Raw genomic sequence first — 21,070 nt, forward strand, 5'->3', positions numbered from 1 at the left:
AAATTACTGGCATCAAAGTGTTCATAGTATCATCTTCCCATTTGTGCCTTTTCTTTTTATTAAAATAAACACTTTTTTTTTTCAAATTTCACCCTTTGACATTCTCTCTTAAAATTGATTTTTGCTCTTATGTTTATTATAGTCCCTATTTTCTACTTGAACATATTCTAAGCTTCTGAAATTGGACACTTAATATATTAATCCTGATCTCTTTTTTTTTTTTCAATAAGCACTTAAGGGTGTAAATTTCATTCTCAGTTTTACTTCCACTGCATTCCCTAAATTCTGATACTGAAATTTTCTCGTCACTAAGTAATTTTTAAAATGCCAATTATTATTCTTTGAACTATGAATTACTCAGAAGCATGTTTTGAATTTTGCAAATGTATGAAGTTTTAAAATTTATCTTTTTCTTAGTGACTTATAACCTAATTACATTATAGTCAGAGAATACAGGCTTTATGATAGTGATTCTTTGAATTTATAGGGACTTGATCTTGGCCTACCATGTAATTAGGTTTGTAAACATCTCATGTATACTTAAGTATTCTCTGTTGGTTCCAGAATTCTGTATTGTAAATCCACCTTATATCTATTATGCACATCTTCTTCCTCTATTGTTTTCATATATCCCCTTGATGCAGTAATAACTGAAAGGTGACGTGAAAGCTTCCTGTATGAAAGATGTGTCCATTTATACTTGTATCTCTATTTTTATTTTATGGAGTATGAGGCTAGTTTACAGGTGGCACTCAAGTTTAGAACTGTGAATATCTGCCTGGTGAAGTGTAAATCTTTTCTCTCTCTTTAGTGCTTATTCTAACCATGTTTGTGGACCAACGTCAGTGTATGAGCTTCTCAGAGCTGCTGTACCTTTAAGCTACCTACAGAGTAGGTAGCTTAAAGCAACAGAAATGTGTTCTCTCAGGGTCCTGGCAGCCAGAAGTCTGAAGTCAAGGGGTCCGCAGGGCCATGCTCTCTATGAAGGCTCTAGGGAAGAACCCTTTTTTGCCTCTCCCAGCTTCTGCTAGTTGCTGGAAGTCCTCGGCATTGCTTAATCTGTAGACTCATCGTTCCAATTTCTGCCTCATCTTCACATGGCATTTTCTGTCTCTCTCTCTCTCTGCACCCAAATTTCCCTCTTCTTACAAGGACACCAGTCATACTGGACTTAGGGCCCGCTCTAACCCAGTAGGAGGTCATCTTAACTTGATTATATCTGCAGAAACCCTCTTTCCAAATAAGGTCACAAGGACAGGTTCTAGTTGGACATAATCCAGAAGAGGCACTATTCAACCCAGTAAAGTGATCTACTGAGGGAGCTATCTCACCGTGTCGATTTGTTGGACATATCTTCCTTCCTCACTTTATTTCCAGTCTTTTTCTTTTTTAAAGATTTATTTGAGAGAGAGGGAGAGAGAGTAAGAGAGCATGAACAGGAGGGGCAGAGGGAAAGGGAGAGAGAATCTTAAGGAGATTGTTCACTGAGCGCAAAGCTGGACACAACCTCCACCCCACGACCCTGAGACCATGACCTGAGTGGAAACCAAGATAATGTTGCTTAACCAACTGTACCACCTGGGCACCCCAAGGCCTTTTGTTTTCTAATTTGCTGTTTATCTCTCCTTGTTTCTACTATTTTCTAGTTACTCTTGAACTCTGACTACACCATATTACTTTCATAGGGCTGCTGGAACAAATTACAACTTTAGAACAATAGAAATGTATCCCCTCACAGTTCTGGAGGCCAGAAGTCTGAAATGGGTTTCTTGGACCTGGGTCCAAGGTGTCAGCAGAGCTGAACTCTCGCAGGAGGCTCTAGGGGAGAATCATTTCCTTACCTTCTTTAGCTTTTAGAGCTCATTCCTTGGCTCATGGTCCCTTGCTCCATCTTCAAAATCATAATTCCTTCTCCTCTTTTAATTTAAAATCTCCCTTTCTCTTATAAAACCTGTGTGATTCTACTCAAGGCCCACCTGGAGAATCTAAGATAATATCCCCATCTCAAAATCCTTAATCACATCTGTGAAGTTCCTTTTGCCACACAGAGTAACATTTATAGGTTCTAGGGATTAGAACATGGATATCTTGGGGGTTTTATTATTTAGCCTACCACACACACATATTAAAATTAAGTCATTCCTTTGCCTCCTGAACAATACAAAGAATTTAGTAGAACATTTTTACCCTATTGATTAAAATGCCCTACTTAATTTATAAGTAACTCTTCAGGATTTTAGTTATTATTTTCAAGCCAGATAAATCACACTACAACTAGTAGTAGTATTTTATATGTTTGTTTGCATTTATGTACGTGTTTTCCACTTTGACATTTATCAGTATTTCTTTCATTTGAGACTTATTTTTTTAAAAAGATTTTATTATTTGAGAAAGAGTGAGAGAAAGATATAGAACATGAGCTGGGTGAGAGGCAGTGGGAGAGGGAGAAGCAGACCCCCTGCTGAGCAGAGAGTCTGATGTGGGGCTCAACCCCAGCACTCTGGGCTCATGACCTGAGTTGAAGGCAGACTGAGCCACTGAGGCACTCCCCATTTGAGACTTTGCAATGTTTTTCCTTTTCCCTGAAATACACCTTTTATTTATTTATTTGTTTGTTTGCTTATTTAAAGATTTTATTTATTTATTTGACAGAGAGAGAATGCAAAAGCACAGGCATGGGGAGGGACAGAGGAGAGAGAGAACCAGACTCTTTGCTGAGCAAAGAGCCCAATGCGGGGCTCAATTGCAGAACCCTGAGATCCTGACCTGAACCAAAGGCAGATGCTTAACCTTACTGAGCCACTGAGGCTCCCCTAAAATACACCTTTTAGAACTTCATTTACTGTTGATCTCTGGTTGGTAAACTCCCTCATTTTTATCTATTTTGAAAACCTTATTTGTCAGAGTTCTGTTGGAACACAACACAGTGACCATTACTCCCAACCCTTCGAGGATGTTCCTCCACTAGCTTCTGGCTTCCTTTGTTGTGAGGGTATTATTCCATGAGCTTTTGGCTTCCTCTGTTGCTGTTTAAGAAATCTGTTGTTACTTTAATTACAGTTCCTTTATAGCAGTGTTGGCAAACATATTAAAGGGATAAATGGTAAATATTTTGTAGTTTGTGGGCCACGTGGTTTCTGTGGTCTAAGCTCAACTACTCAACTCTGCCTCTGTAGGCCAAAGCAGCCACACACAATACATGAATGAATGGCCAGGGCCGTGCTCCAATATTTCACTTACAAAAAATTTGCCAACCCCTGCTTAACAGTGAGTTGTTCCTTCCCTTTATCTTTTTAGATCTCTTTGCCTTTGATGTTTTGCAATGTCACTACTATATCTAGGTGTGGGTTTCCCTTTATTCTGTTTGTGCTTCCAGAATCTATCTTCTTTTTAAAAAGTCAATTCTGGAAAAATATTAGCCACTATCTTTCCAAGTCCTGCCTTTCTTACATTCTTTTTGGGACTTTTACTTGTTTTATCCTTCATAATCCTTACTGTTTCTTCATATTTTCTTTTTATCTCTTTGGGCAACACTCAATGAATTTTTTTCAGTTCATTAATTCTCTTTCCATCTGTTTACCCTCTCCATTGTGGGTTTTGATTTTGAGAATTCTGTTTCTCATTTTTTTTAAGGGACTTTTGGGAAACCTTTTTTTATTAAAACTGAAGATAACTGGTAGGTGTGTATTTATCACAAATGCATACATGTTTGCTGAAAGATACAAATGTGGTCACAATGATACAAAACTAGAAGCAATCCAAATGTTCAACAGTAGAATGAATAAATTTTGATATATTCATACAATGGAAATAATGAGAATATACAAAAGTGAAAATGAGTAAGTCATTACTATACACAACTCCATGGAAGAACCTCGTAAAAACACTATTGAGTGAAAGAATCTAGACACCAGAGTATATATCATATGATTCATTAATACAGGTTCAAAGTAGGAAGACCAGAGCTGTAGTATAAGGAATGTAGCAGAATTCTAAGACAGCCTGCAAGGTTCACTCCCACTGCTGTACATGCACTGTGTCACCCCCATCTTTTGACTATGGGTAGGACTCTGAATAACTTGATTTCTCTCTGTAATTAGGTTACATTAAATGGCAATGGTAAAGAAATTTTGCAGTTGTAATTAAGGTTCCTAATCAGTTGAGTTTGGATTAATTAATTAAAAGGAAGATCATACTGGGTGAACTTGACCTAATCAGATGAGCCCTTTCAAAAAGATTCTAGGCCCTCACTGTCGATTTGAAGGTAGACAAATCCTCCTGCTGGCCACAGAGAAGCAAGGGACCATTCTGTGAACTGTGGAGGTGATCATGGCACAACAATCCAAGAGAGGCCTGTAGAAGGTGAGAATTACCCCCAGCCAACAGCTAGGAAACAGTGACTTTAGTCCCATGACCACATGAAAAAGGATCCCGAGCCCCAGACGAGATCACAGTCATGACCAACACCTTTACTACAGTCTGGTGAGATTCTAGGCAGAGAATCCAGCTTACTATACCCACACTCCTGACCCAGAGACTGTGAGACCACAAATTTGTGCTAATACCAATAAAGTTAGAGCCGTTAGCTACCCAGGAATAAAAAACTAATAAGAACAGCCAGGCAGTGGTTTCCCTTGGTGAGTGAGAGGTGATGATTGGGAAGGAAATCTGATGGAGCTTCTGGAATGCTGGTAATGTTGTATTTCTTGATTTGGGTGTAGTCTAAATGGATGTTGACTTCATAAAAATCCATCAAGCTAGACAACTATGATATATACAGTCTATCAGGTATGTTCCACCTCAATACAAAGTTTACATAAAAAGAAAAATGAAAACAATGGATATAGGCATCGGTATGTATTGTATTATTTTACATACAAAGTCATTTTGGTGTATGAATCACATACTACATCTACACAAAGAATGATTTACATGTAATCATAAGGGATCTTAACATGGCTGTATTTCTCTTACTCTTTCCTGAGTTTTTTCAGTCCTGTCAGAATTTTTCTCTTTTTTTCAGTCCTATTTTAATTTGTATTCCTTTTTCTTCCGAGTATGAGGGAAAAAGAAAAAAAAAAACAACTACAACTAAATTTTGGAATGGAATATTATCACTCCTATGTTTTAAAATTTTGCTTGCTTTTTTTTTTTTTTTGGTAAGCACAAATTAACACTAATGCATTTCCATGTCTCTATTTCTCATTTTTAAAAGTCCACTTCAATTTGTTCTTTCCAAACAGTATCATTTTGTGAGCTTTATGTTAATTCTTTAAACATATCAAACATTCCACAATCTGAATATAACAATTCCACTCTTTATATCCCTTAGGTATCTGTTTTTTGTTTTTGTTTTTTTTCTGTGCTCATTGATTGTAGCTTCTCGGTGGATCAACGGTTTAGATAATTTTAATATTAATTTTTTCATGTTAATGTTGCTACCTCACACAGATAGGCTGAATTAAATCCTACAACAGAGGGTAGCACAATTTATAATAGTAACAGATTATTACTATTTTTCTTTTCATTCAAGGTATGATAAAGTTAGTTTTTTTGCTGTTTCCCTTGGGCCAAATGATGTGGTTTTACAGGTCCTCTTTCTTCCTGTATTTAATAGCTCTTTCTTACCACAAAGAGAGCTGGATCTGCACCTCTCCCCCTGCAGGCTCCGGGCCACAGTCACCGCCCACCAGCACAGAACATCCACTTTTCACCTAGTACTGCTTTCTCATTTGCAGAATGCAGGTATTTCCCTGTCTTTAATTACTGTTATTAGTCTGCTAGGGCCACTATGACAAATACCACAGGCTGGGTGGCTTCAACTACATGAGTTTATTTTCTTACAATTCTGGAGCTGAAGTCCAAGTGCAAAGCGTCAGCAGGCTGGGTTTCTTCTGCAGTCTCTCCCCTTGGCTTGTAGAGAGCTGACTTCCCATAGCTGAAGGTGCATTTGACCCTCCTTTTCCCCCTCCCCACCTCATCCCCAAGGCCTCTCCCTCCTCCTCCCCTACTCATCCTTTATTTAGCACTTACGCCCTGTGAAGCCCTCTGTGCCAAGTGCTTTGAGAGGGTTCTCTCACTTACTGGTCTTAAAGTTCTCCCAGGTGAGTACTGTGAGGGGCTCCTTTTTATAGGTAAGGAAACCTGGCCAGAGAGGCTGGGTCATTTTCTGACGTCACACAGCCAATACAGGGCAGATGGCATTTCAGCACTGGAGATGCATGAGCAGGCACAGCACATATCCACACAGGTGCCCCTCTTCCCACCTTTTTCTATATAACCTGACAATTTTACTTGTAAACCAAGAAATGACTTCAGTTTCAAAATATGCCAAATACATTCAGCTTCTCCCTCTCTATATATTCATATATATATATTCAATATAATATATATTTTCAATATATACATATCCAGCATAATACACAGGATATACTGTAAGTCAGGACTTGGTGAACTTCAGGATTGAGAGGAGTTCTTGGCCTGCTTGCCTGGAAAGTGCAATAGTTCCTTGTAGACCTCTTGTTGTCATTGCTTCCAAAATTTCTTCTAGAATAAAAATTAATACAAAAGGTAAGATCAAAATCATCTGGTGAAGAGTGTATGATCATTAAACAGTTCAGTAAGACTGTAAATGCAGACTATTTACAAATTCTACTCATCTGAGAAAATAATGTATACCAAGTCCATTTCTATTGAGACTGACTTCGGTCAAATGGAAGCACCTGCATATTCAAGGTATCAGGGAGAACTCTAAACAGACTGAATGGCTTTGCTTTGCAGTGGTGGCTACTCTGGACTCAAACATTAATTACATTTGTCGTTATAGCAAATAATTAGTTTCGTTGCTTTGCTCCCGTCCTGGCTTTCCACACGTCCTCTGGGATGAAAAAGTCAAGGAAAGTAGGGCAAACTGTACAGTGACACTAAACAGTGCAAGTAAATGAAGTAGCTTACTTCTTTCAGGCCTACTGAAAAAAGCAGCACCTTCCCTTTTGTAAGTAAGTAATAGTAAAAAGACTGAATTAAGAAAATGGAGTTACAGGGGCACCTGTATGGCTCAGTTGTTAAGTGTCTGCCTTCGGCTCAGGTCATGATCCCAGAGTCCTGGGATCGAGCCCCACATCGGGCTCCCTGCTCGGTGGGAAGCCTGCTTCTCCCGCTCCCACTCCCCCTGCTTGTGTTCCCTCTCTCACTATGTCTCTCTGTCAAATAAATATATTAAAAAAAAAAAAAAAAGAAAATGGAGTTACAAACAAAGGAACACTTAGTAATCACGGTGTGATTTGAGGGGCTGAGGATGTAAGGTATAAGATGAAAATCAAACTTCTGTACTGAAAGAGAAGAAAGATTATGGTCAATTTAGTTATGGAGTCATCTGAAAACCAAGATCTAAAAATCCGTACCTTGAGCTATATCCATAACAAAACTTCACACGAACGGAAGAGTACACAGCAGAATTGTTAAGGGCATGAAGACTACGATATGGAGGGAGAAGACTACAATGTGGACAGAAAATTTGTAATATTCAGGGTGAGGTGTTAAAAGAGGATATTACAGATTTTGTGTTTGAATGATTAGCTTATCCATTAGGGGAAAAACTGTCCTCCCCCGTTAAAAAAATTGTACTTTCTAAAACAAGAAAAAACTACATCTTAAAAATCTCTCTCTTCTTTCAATATGAGTGTTACGTTTGTGTGAGCTGTTGTCAGTGATTCTATTTATAGTATCTCAGGTTACTTTATAGTCTTTAACATTATTAACTTTTGATTTCAGCAAAGTAAGTGGTTAAAAGATAAACTGGTCTGGATTACCTGGCTTGTTTTCTTTGATGGTAACTAGATAGAATAATCCTCTTGGTGACAGAAGATCTGCAGCCAGTGGGAAGAATCGGTCCATGACTTCCCGACCATTTCTGCCACCAGCCCAAGCTGCTTCTATTCCGTGGCTTCCTACCTGTGACCATTTAGAAAAGACTGTTTTGAGTCAAGTTACATTTAGAATCACACACAGAATCTTTCTGACAAGTAACATTCACCAAACAAGTATATACTTTGTATTTTACTGGTGCCCAGAAGGCAGAAAAGTTGAATCTGAGCATCACCATTTCCTAGCGCTGTGACCTTATGTAAGTTTGTCATTTTTAAGAATTAGTTTTCTCCCTTAATCTGTAAAATCAGAAAAACAATAGTTCAACTGTAAAAGTAGAAAAATGATAAATTAATTTCTTCCATTGCTAGGAATAATGGAGGAAATATATTTGAAGTTTGAAAACACTGCTCTGCACATATCAAGTGCTTAGTAATAGTTGTTACCATTTATGCAGTGTTTATATTGATAGACATAAGTGATTCTTATACTTAATACAGAACAATCAGGAAGAAACTAAAAGGGAGCTCTTACATTATAAGAGATCTACTTTGCAGGAAGTTAGTTTCAACATGTCCCGCTCAATCTGGCTCTCCTCTAGATTGAAGTATGAATCGTATAGACCTTTTCAAGGAACCCATTTAATACATAAAGGCTCACCAAAGCATTTCTTCATGTAACAATCTAATTATATCATAGAAGCAAAACCCATGAGATTTCATAAGGTCTTAAAAATCTTTAGATTTTTATCATTGTATATTATTTTCAAAACTAAAGAATATTTTGAAGAAACCATTCAAAAACTATTTTAAACCCAGCAATTATTTTCTTTCTATATCCTTCACTGGTTTTGTCCATAGTTTAGTTTAAATTAATTGTATACTATCATGCTTACTGTTTTTATTCAATTAAATGGTATACATTTCTTCATTAATGTAAATTTCTTTATACCTATAACTTTATACATATGCTATTTTATGAATAAGACAAATACATTCATATACCTGCTTTTTTAAAAATTGCACTTTCCCTTTTTACTGTTTTGCTTGTCTGCTCCTTCTCCATCTTACACACACACACACACACACACACACACACACAGTTTTTTCTTTTTTGTCCATGTTTTACAAAGACAGAATTATATTCTGTATTTTTACCCCATTATCTTGCCTTTCTCACTCAACAATACCTTCAGATGAGCTCTTCATATGATCAGGTATGGTTCTGATTTACTCTTTTAATGACTGCCTAAGATTTTATAATGCAAAAGCATCCTATCTTATGTAGCTATTGATGAGCACCTGATGCATTCATTTGCTAAATTTTTTTTGCATCTAAGTTTTTTAAAAGATTCATTTATTTGTTTTAGAGAGAGAGCAACGGAGCAGAGAAGGGGCAGAGGGAGATAATATCCAAGCAGCCTCCTGCTGACTGCACCACCCATGACATCAGGACCTGAGCCGAAACCAAGAGGTGGACACAAGCAACTGAGCCACCCAGGCACCCCTTTTTGTATCTATTTTAAATTATTCTCATGTCTATCATAAATGTCCCAATACAATTTTCCACAAATTATGTTAGGAAACTTATCAGTTCCTCTGTCAAGACTTTCCTCCTAGAGACTTCTCTTTCCTGGCATTCCTAGAATTACTTCTTTTTCTGGGGCTCTTGTCTTCCTCTTCCTTGGTTTACTCTTGTATTTTGGCAGAGCCCATTCTATGGATGTCTCATCAGGTAAAATGGTCTGTGGACAGAGTGCATGGCGATAAGCCTGTCTCTCATTGTTCTCGACTAGGACCCCTCTGTGCTGGACCCTGTCTATATGGCTCTCCAGGGATGCTCAGCCAGGTTTATCTGCTTGCATTAGAAATGCCCCTACGGGAAGATCTCCTGGCAGGCACATTCTTACAGACCACAGAGGGGGTGTTTCCATCTTTCCAGGGAGGAGTCGTGTTTGGTGGTCTGCTGCTTGCCTGCCGCCTGAGCCTGGCTGGGCCTGCTCTTAATCCTTCGTGGCTCCCGGGCACACACCAGAAGTACCTCAGCTCCTGTTTCTAGATATACCAGTAAGTACAGCCATAATTGTTAAGATGCACAAACTCCCATTATTTTTATATTATGTCTCCTGGATCTAAACTCTGAGTCTCTTATCTTTTGCCCTCATGATTTCCTTCTTTTTATCTTCATGCGCTGCGCACTAAAATCTTTCATCTGGTTTCCAGAACACCGATTAGGTCTTGACACAGACCGGATTCTCTTTTAATTCATTTCCTAATGTTTTATTTTGTAAAACATGTTTTTAAAGCTCAAGGAAATCTTCATTGTCTTACACTTTGATTCTGCTGTCCAGCTAACCACTCAGCTCGTGGGAATTATGACACTTGCTCTCGCTGTTGGGACTGTGAAAGAGCAGAGGTCCTGCCTCCTCTCAATCATCTCCATGTTCCAGCAGCTCAGGAGAAGCAAGTATGTAGCTTAGCAGTGGAAGCAAGTGTGCAGCTTAGTAATGGAAATGTGGGAGAAAGGAAGCCCATTTGTGTCCCCATGTTCCCAGAATCTCCTCTTCATTCACTAGTCTTGCCGGAAGTTTGTAGACCTGATAGACCATGATTTACTTAACTGCATTTCCTCTGTTACATATATAGGTTCATATTATTTGCCATCATGAATAAACATGCAATAAGCATATTTTTGTGAACATCAACTTTTATTCTACTGTTGAATGATGTTTTCTTTTTCTCTCTTTTTTTCTTTTTTTTTAAGATTCACTTATTTATTTGTCACAGAGAAAGAAGGCAAGAGAGACTGCACAAGCAGGGGGAGCGGGAGGCACAGGGAGAAGCCACTGAGCAAGGAGTCCGACACAAGACTCCATCCCAGAGTCCTGGGATCACAAGCCAAGCCAAAGGCAAAGGCTCAACCGACTGAGCCACCGAGGCGTCCCTTGAGTGATTTTCTTAAATTATATCTCAAGGACTGAAATTATTGGACTGAAACACTTTTATCATTCTTGAGATTTATTCACACAGTCCCTTCCTAAAGAGTTGTATTAAGTTGCATTGGCTTCAATCTCTGTTAACGTTGTAACAATGACTTTCCTTCTCATAGGAGTTCCTAGTCAGAGGAGCAACAAATTCTTAGTTGCTTAGCTGCCCTTAGTAGTAATAGCAGCTACACAGACTTTGCCATCTTGGCAGAGGACAATGTAATGTTTATCAGCCTTGCCATGATTCATTGATGAATAAAACAGGATCATGAAAAATTCAAGGAAAGCTGGCCTTAGTTCATTATTAAACTTTGTCTGCCTTGACCATTCTCTCTTTAAATTCAGATATGATTTACCTCTTCATTATTGAGATTTTCCAAATCATATATTTCAAGATGTTTCTTTTCCCTACCTGAAATAAGAATCAGTGCTCCCACACTTGTGAAAGGAGGAAATTGTTGACTTTCAGAAAGAATTCCTATAATGAATTTAAGGATGATTAAAAATATTGTTTTGCAAATTTACCATTCATGATAAAGGGGACACACACACAAATTTAAACATATGGCTTGATTTTGATAGGAATTTTAAGGACGAATATGGGTCACTATATTTCCATTACTTTGAGATTCCCTTCCTTTGTCTACCAACATACTTAACTATTGAAAATTATGAGTAATATCAGACTGGTTTGTGTTAATCGGCAACTGACTAATGTCATATAATGAATTCATTTGATTTTATAAAGAAAATAGCTGAAAATATTAATAATTAAATCTTGTTACCTGACTTACCTCTTCAGGTGGAGTCACTACATAGGGGGGATTAAACACCAGAAGATCAACTTTTTCCTTCAATCTTGGTAATAAGCCTTTGACCTAAATATTTCAATAGTCAGAATTTTAAACTGGACTCAGAATTAAAATAGATAAATACATAAATCTTTAAAAATACTTCCTTCCCATGTTTTTAGAGAAAAATGTATTAGAGGGCTAAAATTGTAGACAGAGATAAATATTTTTATATTTTCTTTCAGATACAGGTTGTATGCATTTACCTAAAAACAGGAAATTAAACTATTTACCAGAATGAACATAAAATGTACAAAAAGCCTCTGCTTTTCAACAGCTCATATGTTTATACTCTGGGTTCACTTTTGGAAGATTAAATAAGGAAGCAAGCTCTCCTATGTTCTATATAGATATACATATGCTTTAAACCTATTGCTCTAACTTAAACATTTATTTTCTGTAACCAAGAGAAATGTTTTATGAGATAACAAAAAACATCAGAAAACACGTATGTATAAAAATAGATACACATACATACGTGCATATATATATATATTTGCTTTCTACTTTACTCATAAAATAAAGATACAGAAATAAATGTATTGGCTGGGACAATTAGATAAAGAGGACTGAAAAATGTGGAAAAGACACTGAAAATCTCAGTTGTTTGGCATTTTGTAAATCTTTAAACCATTGGGTGCAATTTTCTGTGAACCCATAACAAAAATGTCTTTTTAAACAAGGTGCTTTCAGGGCACAATGCCATTTAAAGTATTCCTTTGGTTCCTCTGATGACTGAATTATATACATACTCACAAAACCATGTCTCGTCATGCCATCCTGCACTGTCACAGGCACAGTAAAGTAAAAACACCGTATCTGGATGGGCTCTCACCCCTAAAGCCATTTCCTTTGATTACCACTTTGTACAGACTCTCATCCGTGAATTCTGAAGCTGTTTCTTTCTTTCTTTTTTTTTTAAGATTTATTTGAGAGAGAGAGACAGACAGAGCATGCACACGTGCACACATGCCTGAACAGGGCAGAGGAAGAGGAAGCAGACTCCCTGCTGAGCACGGAGCCTGATGTGGAGCTCCAGCCCACAAACCCTGAGATCCTGACCTGAGTTGAAATTAATAAGAGTTGGTCACCTAGCAACTGCGCTTAACCAACTGCGCCAAGGAGGTGCCCCCTTAGGCTGTTTTTTGAGATGGAATAGCTGAAGTACTTCAAGGCAGGGTCCGAAGTGTCAGGTATTTTATTAGCATTCTTACAATTCTCCCATATATGCATAGAGACCTACCATTATTCACTAAATATTTTTCTTTAAATGGCCTTTTTTTTTTTTTTTTTTGTTAAATAAATTCGCTCTAAAGGGAAATCAGTATTACTTCCTGGAAACAGAAATGACTACAAGGATAAATATAAATTTAAAAATATAAATTTAAAAATTAAATTTAAAAAATGTCATGGTTATAGTTACTGCTTCCAGTCTGAGAGTGACGCAGGCCTTCTGCCTCTTTGTTAAAGAGACATTTGGAGGGGCGCCTGGGTGGCTCAGTCATTAAGCATCTGCCTTCAGCTCAGGTCATGATCCCAGAATCCCGGGATTGAGTCCCACATGGAGCCCCACATGAAGCACCCCCACCCCCACCTGCCCACTGTGGGGGGGGGGGTGCTGCTCAGCAGGGAGCCTGCTTGTCCCTCTCCTCCTCCTTCTGTCCTGCTTGTGCTCTCTCTCTCACAGTCTGTCTTTCAAATAAATAATAAATAAATACATAAATATGTAAATATGAGACTGACGTGCTACCTACTGTGCTAACGAGGCACCTCATAAATATGTAAATAAATAAAATCTTTGAGAGAGAGGGAAAAAAAGAGACATTTGCAAGTGTTTAAAAGGTGTTAAAACTGAGACCTTCTCCCAGATGTAAACAAAATGGCTGGAGGAGGATTAGAGAGGAAAGAGCTTTTACATCATGTGATTCAAAGTTATTTAACACTCAGTCATACCGTCTCAGTACTGGGCACATCACTGGGCTATTTACACACAGTGTGAAACACTGCCTTACAACTTCCATTTTATCCCGGTTTCTAAAAGCATTTCTGTTTGTCGTCTTAATAGGTCTGCTAACTATAAAGTTCAAAGAGAATACACGAATAGTATCTTTGAGGAGGTGTTACAGAGGTACCTCTTCTTTCTCTATCCATTTAAAAAGTGAAAAGTAACATTCATGAGGGAAGTGATTCAGGAATACCTTTGTCTGCAAGTAGGAAGATGACTAGGTATCTGCTGTTCCTTTTGCTAGTGATACTGTAGCATGAGGAAATACATTTGAAATAACCAATTTTCAATTACATAAAGAAATTAAGTTTCTCACATTGTAAAAAAAAAAAAAAAAATCCAGAAGGTAATTTTCCAGAAATGTTGAGAAGGGAAACTAAAAAAGAATTTGCTTTGTAATTGTTTATAATGGCTCTGAGGTGGGGGCACCTGGGTGGCTCAGTCATTAAGCGGCTGCCTTCGGCTCAGGTCATGATCCCAGGGTCCTGGGAATGAGCCCCACGTTGGGCTCCCTGCTCAGCGGGGAGCCTGCTTCTCCTTCTCCCTCTGCCTGCTGCTCTGCCTACTTGTGCTCTCTATCTCTCTGTCAAATAAATAAAATCTTTAAAAAAAATGGCTCTGAGGTACTATATATTAATAATCATTGCAGTATGGATTTTAAATAAAGTAAAAAATTGATATTAAAATACATAAAATTATGTAATTTAAAAAGGAAATGGATTTAAATGAGAAAGTCACTGTAGACTGTATATAAGGTCTAATCACACACACCCCTCACTCATCCACATTCAGCTTTTGGGTGGTCTCAGAGCATTAGAACAGATCTAATTTGGGGAAGTAAGCGAAAAAGGCCTCTGACAAGAAGTTTAAATTCAAATAGCAAAATGTACTTTATTCATACGAGAGGCTCTTATTCAGAGCCCCTGAACTCTTAGTTTAAATACAAGTTTAACTAAATCACTTGTTTGGTATTCTAGCAAACAGCACATGGAAAGAGAGAGTGGAAATGCCACTCACAGGTAACAGTAAAATAAGACAACATAAAGCAAGAGAAAAGAGACAAAGAGGAGAGGAAATGAAAACTCAAAATCACTGCAGGCTCTAGCTACTCAGTGTAAGGCAGAAAGCCCTGAGCAATCCTCCTCGCAGCTAGCATGGAATAGTAACTAATGCTCATTTTAATGGCCCTGAATCAATCAAAGATAAAGTTATGTTTAGTTTGTTTTAGGAATGTAAGGAGAGCCATATGACATATCTGAAAAAAGTCTTTTTTCCAGAACTAAAAAAGAAGCAAAATAAAAGTACTACTTTGTAAACAGGTAAGCTTAGTTATCTAAAACAATGATTTTGATCATGGCTGTGATAATCTATGCCTAGTGTTCTGAATATTAAACAAACACAGAGTTTTGTAAGTGGATCATAATACCTATGCTAATGTCTCCTTCTTCCTTCTTTCTTTTCTTTTTTTTTTTTTAAAGATTTTATTTATTTGACAGAGAGATCAAGTAGGCAGAGAGGCAGGCAGAGAGAGGGTGGAAGCAGGCTCCCTGCTGAGCAGAGAGCCCGATATGGGGCTCAATCCCAGGACCCTGGGATCATGACCTGAGCTGAAGGCAGAGGCTTAATCCACTGAGCCACCCAGGCACCCTCCTTCTTCCTTCTTTCTTTGTCAGCATTCAGGGTCACCATCACCTTGAACCACAGAAAGAGCTGACTGGCATGGACTACCATGAGCCATGTCCTGAAACAGCCATGAGACTTCTAGATTTAGACTCAATGGTCTGGGCTTAAATTCTGTTAATTATCACTCTATTAGTTACATGACTTTAAAAAATGAACCTCACCTCAGTTTCTACCTCTGTTAAGAAAAAGATATTCTGAATTTCTTATTTATATAAAGTTTTATTATTATACCAAAACCATATATTTAACACTAATCATGGACACAATAAAGAAGTAAGTTAAAATTTTAAAGGGCAAAACCTTCACAGTAATCCCATGTAAATCACCTTTCTTGATAATCTAGTTTTTAATAGCAGTAACAAGTTCTAATAGGTAAGAATTTCTTACATATTTGGCTTAATTCCTTCTAAGCTGAAAAATCACTTCTGAGCTTAAAAAAGCAGAAAAGCTAAATACTCTTGACACTAAGAATACATGTCAAGAAGCACGGAAAGCATTTTTATTTCTCATCCCTATCTGGTATGTGGTGTTAAGATTTTTTGCCTACAAAAAGCACTTATAAACAACAACAAATATCCCAAATTATCCAAGTCTTACTAATTAAAATATTAAAGGAAAACTGCAACTGTGAAATATATGTGTAACTTAAAATGATGGTTCTGTAATTGTGATGTGTTTTTTTACGTGTCCAGGCCTCATTCCCCTCTTTCTTCTGATTTCATCTCCTTGATCTCTAATGGGTAAATTCTCTATCCTCTCATTCTCAATTCATTTAGCTTGGATTGGGCTTATCCCAATGCAGCTGTCCGGGGTGGGACTATGACTCAGGCCTAAACCAGTCATCTGCATATTTCAATCCCCTTTGGCCACAGTGAGAGATTTTGAGATGGCATATGATCCAAGATGATCCAAGCAATACTCATTCTGGGGCTTGTAAGACTAACTAAATAGAAAGAGTTTCTTTCCCTGGAAGGATAAGGGAGGTGTTTGCTGAGAAGTGAGAAATAGACATGCAAGTATCTTCTTACCAAGAAGAAAAAGACCACCTAGAAATAGAGCCAACAGAGAAGTTCAGAGCTAAGAAAAAGATACCTGTCATATCATTTGAGTTCCTGGAGCCAGCTGTGCCTGAAGCCACACACTTTACTGAAGCCAGTTTAAACTGGATTCTCTGTCACTTCTGACCAAAGATGACTGATCCTTCCAAGACAGTAGAAATTTCCTTTGAAGTTTGGACAAGATGAATTACATCAGTTAAGAATTACTTTGGGGGCGCCTGGGTGGCTCAGTGGGTTAAGCCTCTGCCTTCCACCCAGGTCATGATCTCAGGGTCCTGGGATCGAGCCCGGCATCAGGCTCTCTGCTCAGCGGGGAGCCTGCTTCCCCCCCTCTCTCTGCCTGCCTCTCTGCCTACTTGTCATCTCTCTCTCTCAAATAAATAAATAAAATTAAAAAAAAAAAGAATTTACTTTGTAAATTATGGGGTATACTATTTAGTGGATTAAAAGTTAATTAATTTATCACTCAAGCTTCTTTGACCTGATCATCTTAACCTTAACTTATTTGAAAAGGAAATTAACTATTATTGGACAAGGATGAAGAGCTCACCAAGTCTGTAATTACTGGCTGAATGTGGACTTTGTTACAGTGCGCTGTCTCCAGAGTGCAAGCTGCTGCCTCAGGGTTGATATCAGTGCACCTAGAAACAGAAAACAAAGAAAATTGTATTTTACGACCATGAGGCACCTATTACTAAAAAATTTTAAAACGTTCCACTGCTTTTTTACAAAGCAGACTTAGAAAAAAATGAAAATGCTTTAATAGTGGTGAAGGAAAAAGAAAAAAAGATGTTATATTAATGAAAAAGATTGTTATATTGATATAATGTGCAAGAGTAGAAACTACACATACATGCATACACATCTAAAGGAATTAAGTTATGAATCTAATGAATACTATGCCACCACAAAAATGAAATTTAGAAGGAATTTTTGAAAAAGAGTCATGATACAATATTAAAAACATAGGAAATGGGAAAAAAAGAAAGAAACACACTTGGACCATGTGTGGTAGAATTGGAAGTGATTTTTATTTTCTTCCTTAAACTTTCCATATTCTCAAATTTTCTTAAAAATTTTAAGTAATTTTCAATTTTTTTCGGGTAATCAGACTATTTGCCTAAAAAATTTCAAATTTAGAAATACCCTAAAATTATTTTGTTGCTTCTGTAATTATGTAGTATGATGGAACAGTTTTGGACATGCAGTTAAAATGTTTAGGGAAGAATAATTTATAATCTGAGTCCTTACTACACCTAAGTAGAACCTTTCAGATATACACCATTTATTTACAAAAATGATTTCATTCAGGCAGTCATACCCCTAGTGAATTTCTTAGTGGAAGATGTGGATGAATTTGATATACTTATACTTACACGTACAAAGCTTGAGGACCTATAATAGAGGCTAGGAATGCAGATACCACTCCAGACCCTGATCCTACTTCAAGGCATATTTCCACTCTAAAAAGAGCAAAATAAAATAAATGAGTATAGTAGGATAAAAATATACATCACAGAAAATGACGCTCAATCTACTTTTAATGTGTATTTCTCCAGAACCACTCATCTGCAAGTATATGGAAATACAAAAGAAATTTATAAACACACTAATTTCTGACAACCACTTTGTGCTCATTTAATACTGTTTAACTCAGAATTGTTTGGGGTATGTAATTAAAGTCCATAAAATAGATGGCTTCCAATTAATTACCACAAAACATTACATAAAACTATGGAATAAGGTTGAGGGTTGAACATATTAATATGAAAAACATCAACCCTTCTCACAAGGGTTTAGTAGTTTAGTACTTCCCTAAAAATGATAGGGTTAATTATTATACTATTTATTTATGATGTTTTCTCTATCATTTAAAAGTACATAACATTCACAAATCCATTAGCATATCCTAGGGAAAAAAAATTTCCCTTCTCTTAATAGATTTAGAGCAGCAAAGAAATGCGTTATTTGTACACCTGTACACTGAACTGAGAAAATCTCACAGAATCTGATCTTAGGATATTAGTATAACTTTAAAATGCTTTTGAATAAATTCTTCATTACATTGTATTTTATCCTTCAATTAAATTTACTTCCTTGCCTATAATCTACATATGCATCAAAAGCACTAGTTTTCTCCATCACAGAAATGGGTTTAATGGGATTTAGGTCTTGCTGGCTACTAACGCCTCAAACAACTATGCAAAAATAAACTCTAGCAGCTTCTAACTTTAGGAATCAATCCACATTATCTGACAAAACTTTATTATTCTGTGGGAAGGTCTGTTGAACCGTACCAGGAGGCTTTTATTTGAAAATAACTATCATGCTTTCATAAACAGAATCCCAAGAACAGAAATAATCTGACTTTATAACAAAATCAGTTCCTTTCACAGCATACTTTGCAATGCAATTTGTGCTTGTAAATCTTTCTGGGGTATCTTGAGACTAAAAGACAAATTACAAAAAGAAATCTACCGTTCTACATTCCAGTAAATCCCAAAGTTCCATCATTTATAATGAAAAGCTGGTTTAATAAGCGTTGGGGCATTTTATATATGGAAAAATCTGACCAGGTTTAAGAGAAACACAATACGGAAATACAGATCTATGAAGCCTGACTGCTGTTTCATCTTGAGATAACCAATTTCAAGTCTTGATCTTTAAAGAAATCTAATTACTCAAATTCCTTTCATTAAAAAAACAAACAAACAATGCAGGTATCCATTCTTTTAATGTCATTTAAAATTTACGGGGGGGGGGCACTTCAACAAGTCAATTTTATTATTTACAAAGTGCTAGGAAAAATCCCACAGGCTGCTAGCTCTGCAGCTATTTAAAACTTTAAGTTAAATGAAAAATTACGTTCTGCAGTTGCACTAGTCACGTTTCAAGGGTTCGGCAGCCACACGTGGCTAACTGGCTAGTGGTTCAGGGCAGAATATGCTGTTCAGTGGGTTTCAAAATACTTATCCACGCCATGATCTCACCACCTCACTTCATTTTTGTGCCCTTCCCTTACTATAGGGTGCTTTTGTATACTGAGTAAATTAAATGCCACGCAACTTTTAATATTTACGAAAAAATTTAATATTAATAAGCCACGTTTTCGGAATATTTGGTTTTTGAGCGTGTTATCACATCACTGCTCTCGGGGGCTTGTGGAAAAGATACACGCCGGCGTAGTAAGGAGCTGTGGAGCTGCTGAGACCAAAACACCTTGGCAAAAGCAGAGAGATCCCTGGTCCGCTCATTACAGGAATCTAAAGAGAAATCGTCTGTAACGGCGTTCTGGTATCCATGTTCGCCAAGTTTAAGGACACCGCCTCCTCTCGGGGCAGACAGCATCCTTTCCCTGGCTTTCCTTCGCCGCCGCCTCTCCAGGACGCCCGAGCCCTCTCCCGCGGGGACCCTCGTTCTCCTCGCACCCTGTCAGCTCGGCCGCTTCAGCCTCGAGCGCGTCCAGCAGCAGGAACGTATCCTCCGCGGGCTCGTACACATTGGTGAAGGCGCCGCGGCCCACGTGCCCATGCAGCGGTGTGGGGAAGCTGGGAGCTGCCATCTTTCTTCCCTCCGTCCCACGCGCAGGCGCCAAAATTCCGCGCGCGCGCAGGCCCGGCAGGGGAGGGCGGGGCAATGGGGGCGGAGCAGTGGGGGCGGGGCGCCGGAGGCGGAGAGACAATCCAGGCTTGTTATTTCTAACAGTTTGTCGGTGAATGTTCTTGGAATTTCTAAGTAAACAGTTATATAATCTGCAACTGGTGACATTTGCTTTCTTATTTAGAATATTTAAATTTATTTTGTTTTATAGGTTAGCCCTTGATGCGGGGCATCCTTGATTGTTTTTGACTAAGGGGAGTGTTTTTTCCTTTATATTCAAGTTTTCTTCTATTTCTTGTTTGCAAAGAATTGAAAAAATACATATGGTTACTAAATTTTACTTTTTAAAATATCAATTGAACTTTAAGTTTTGAGCTTTAAGATTAAAATTTTTTCTCACTTAAGTTTTTACTGTAGTATATTATAAAAATTACCTTCCTAATGTTGAATCATGAAGGCACTTTTTATAAGTCTCACTCAAGCAAGATGATTTTTCTTTTAATATCCTGCTGAATTTGGAATGCTAATAATCTAGTTCTGTTTTGATTATACTGTCCTCACCGGATGAGTTAGGACATTGTTTCTGGAACATTTGGTAGAACTCACCCATAAAATTGGATGGATTTAGTGCTTTTTTTTTTAGTGGATGGTTCTCTGCTGTTTTGGGGCATCTTCTATAGATTGTTAGACTCTTCGGGCATTTACACTCTTTTTGAGTCAATTTTTGCAATTTCCCAATAAAACATTTTTACATCTAGTTTTTAAAATTTGAGTAACAAAAATACAGGTAAATACCTAGATACCATTTTTTAAAAACCTGAGTACTTATCACCCAGAATTGATAATTAATACTACTTTCTCATATTTCCTTAAGAGTATTTTATTTTTAAAATACATATTATACTATATATTACTATTTAATACGTGTGTTAAATGTGATTATTTGTTATAGCGAATTAGCTCACATTGTTATGGAGATTCACAAACCCCAAATCTGCAGAGCCAATTTCCTATCCTTAAA

At 37.5% G+C, this 21,070-nt stretch overlaps 1 protein-coding gene across 1 annotated transcript; it reads right to left on the minus strand.

The window, feature by feature from the left end:
• Positions 1–6,439: 6,439 nt before the first annotated feature.
• Positions 6,440–20,011, minus strand: HEMK2 (HemK methyltransferase 2, ETF1 glutamine and histone H4 lysine; the record flags this gene model as incomplete). Its single annotated transcript, XM_080814067.1, has 6 exons — positions 6,440–6,546; positions 7,812–7,953; positions 11,647–11,730; positions 17,000–17,090; positions 17,826–17,912; positions 19,878–20,011. The coding sequence occupies 6 exons, from the start codon at positions 20,009–20,011 to the stop codon at positions 6,440–6,442; spliced, it is 645 nt and encodes a 214-aa protein (XP_080670193.1).
• Between the last annotated feature and the right edge of the window lie 1,059 nt (positions 20,012–21,070).

This window comes from Martes martes (genome assembly GCF_963455335.1).
Source record: "Martes martes genome assembly, chromosome: 1".
Taxonomy (NCBI): domain Eukaryota; kingdom Metazoa; phylum Chordata; class Mammalia; order Carnivora; family Mustelidae; genus Martes; species Martes martes.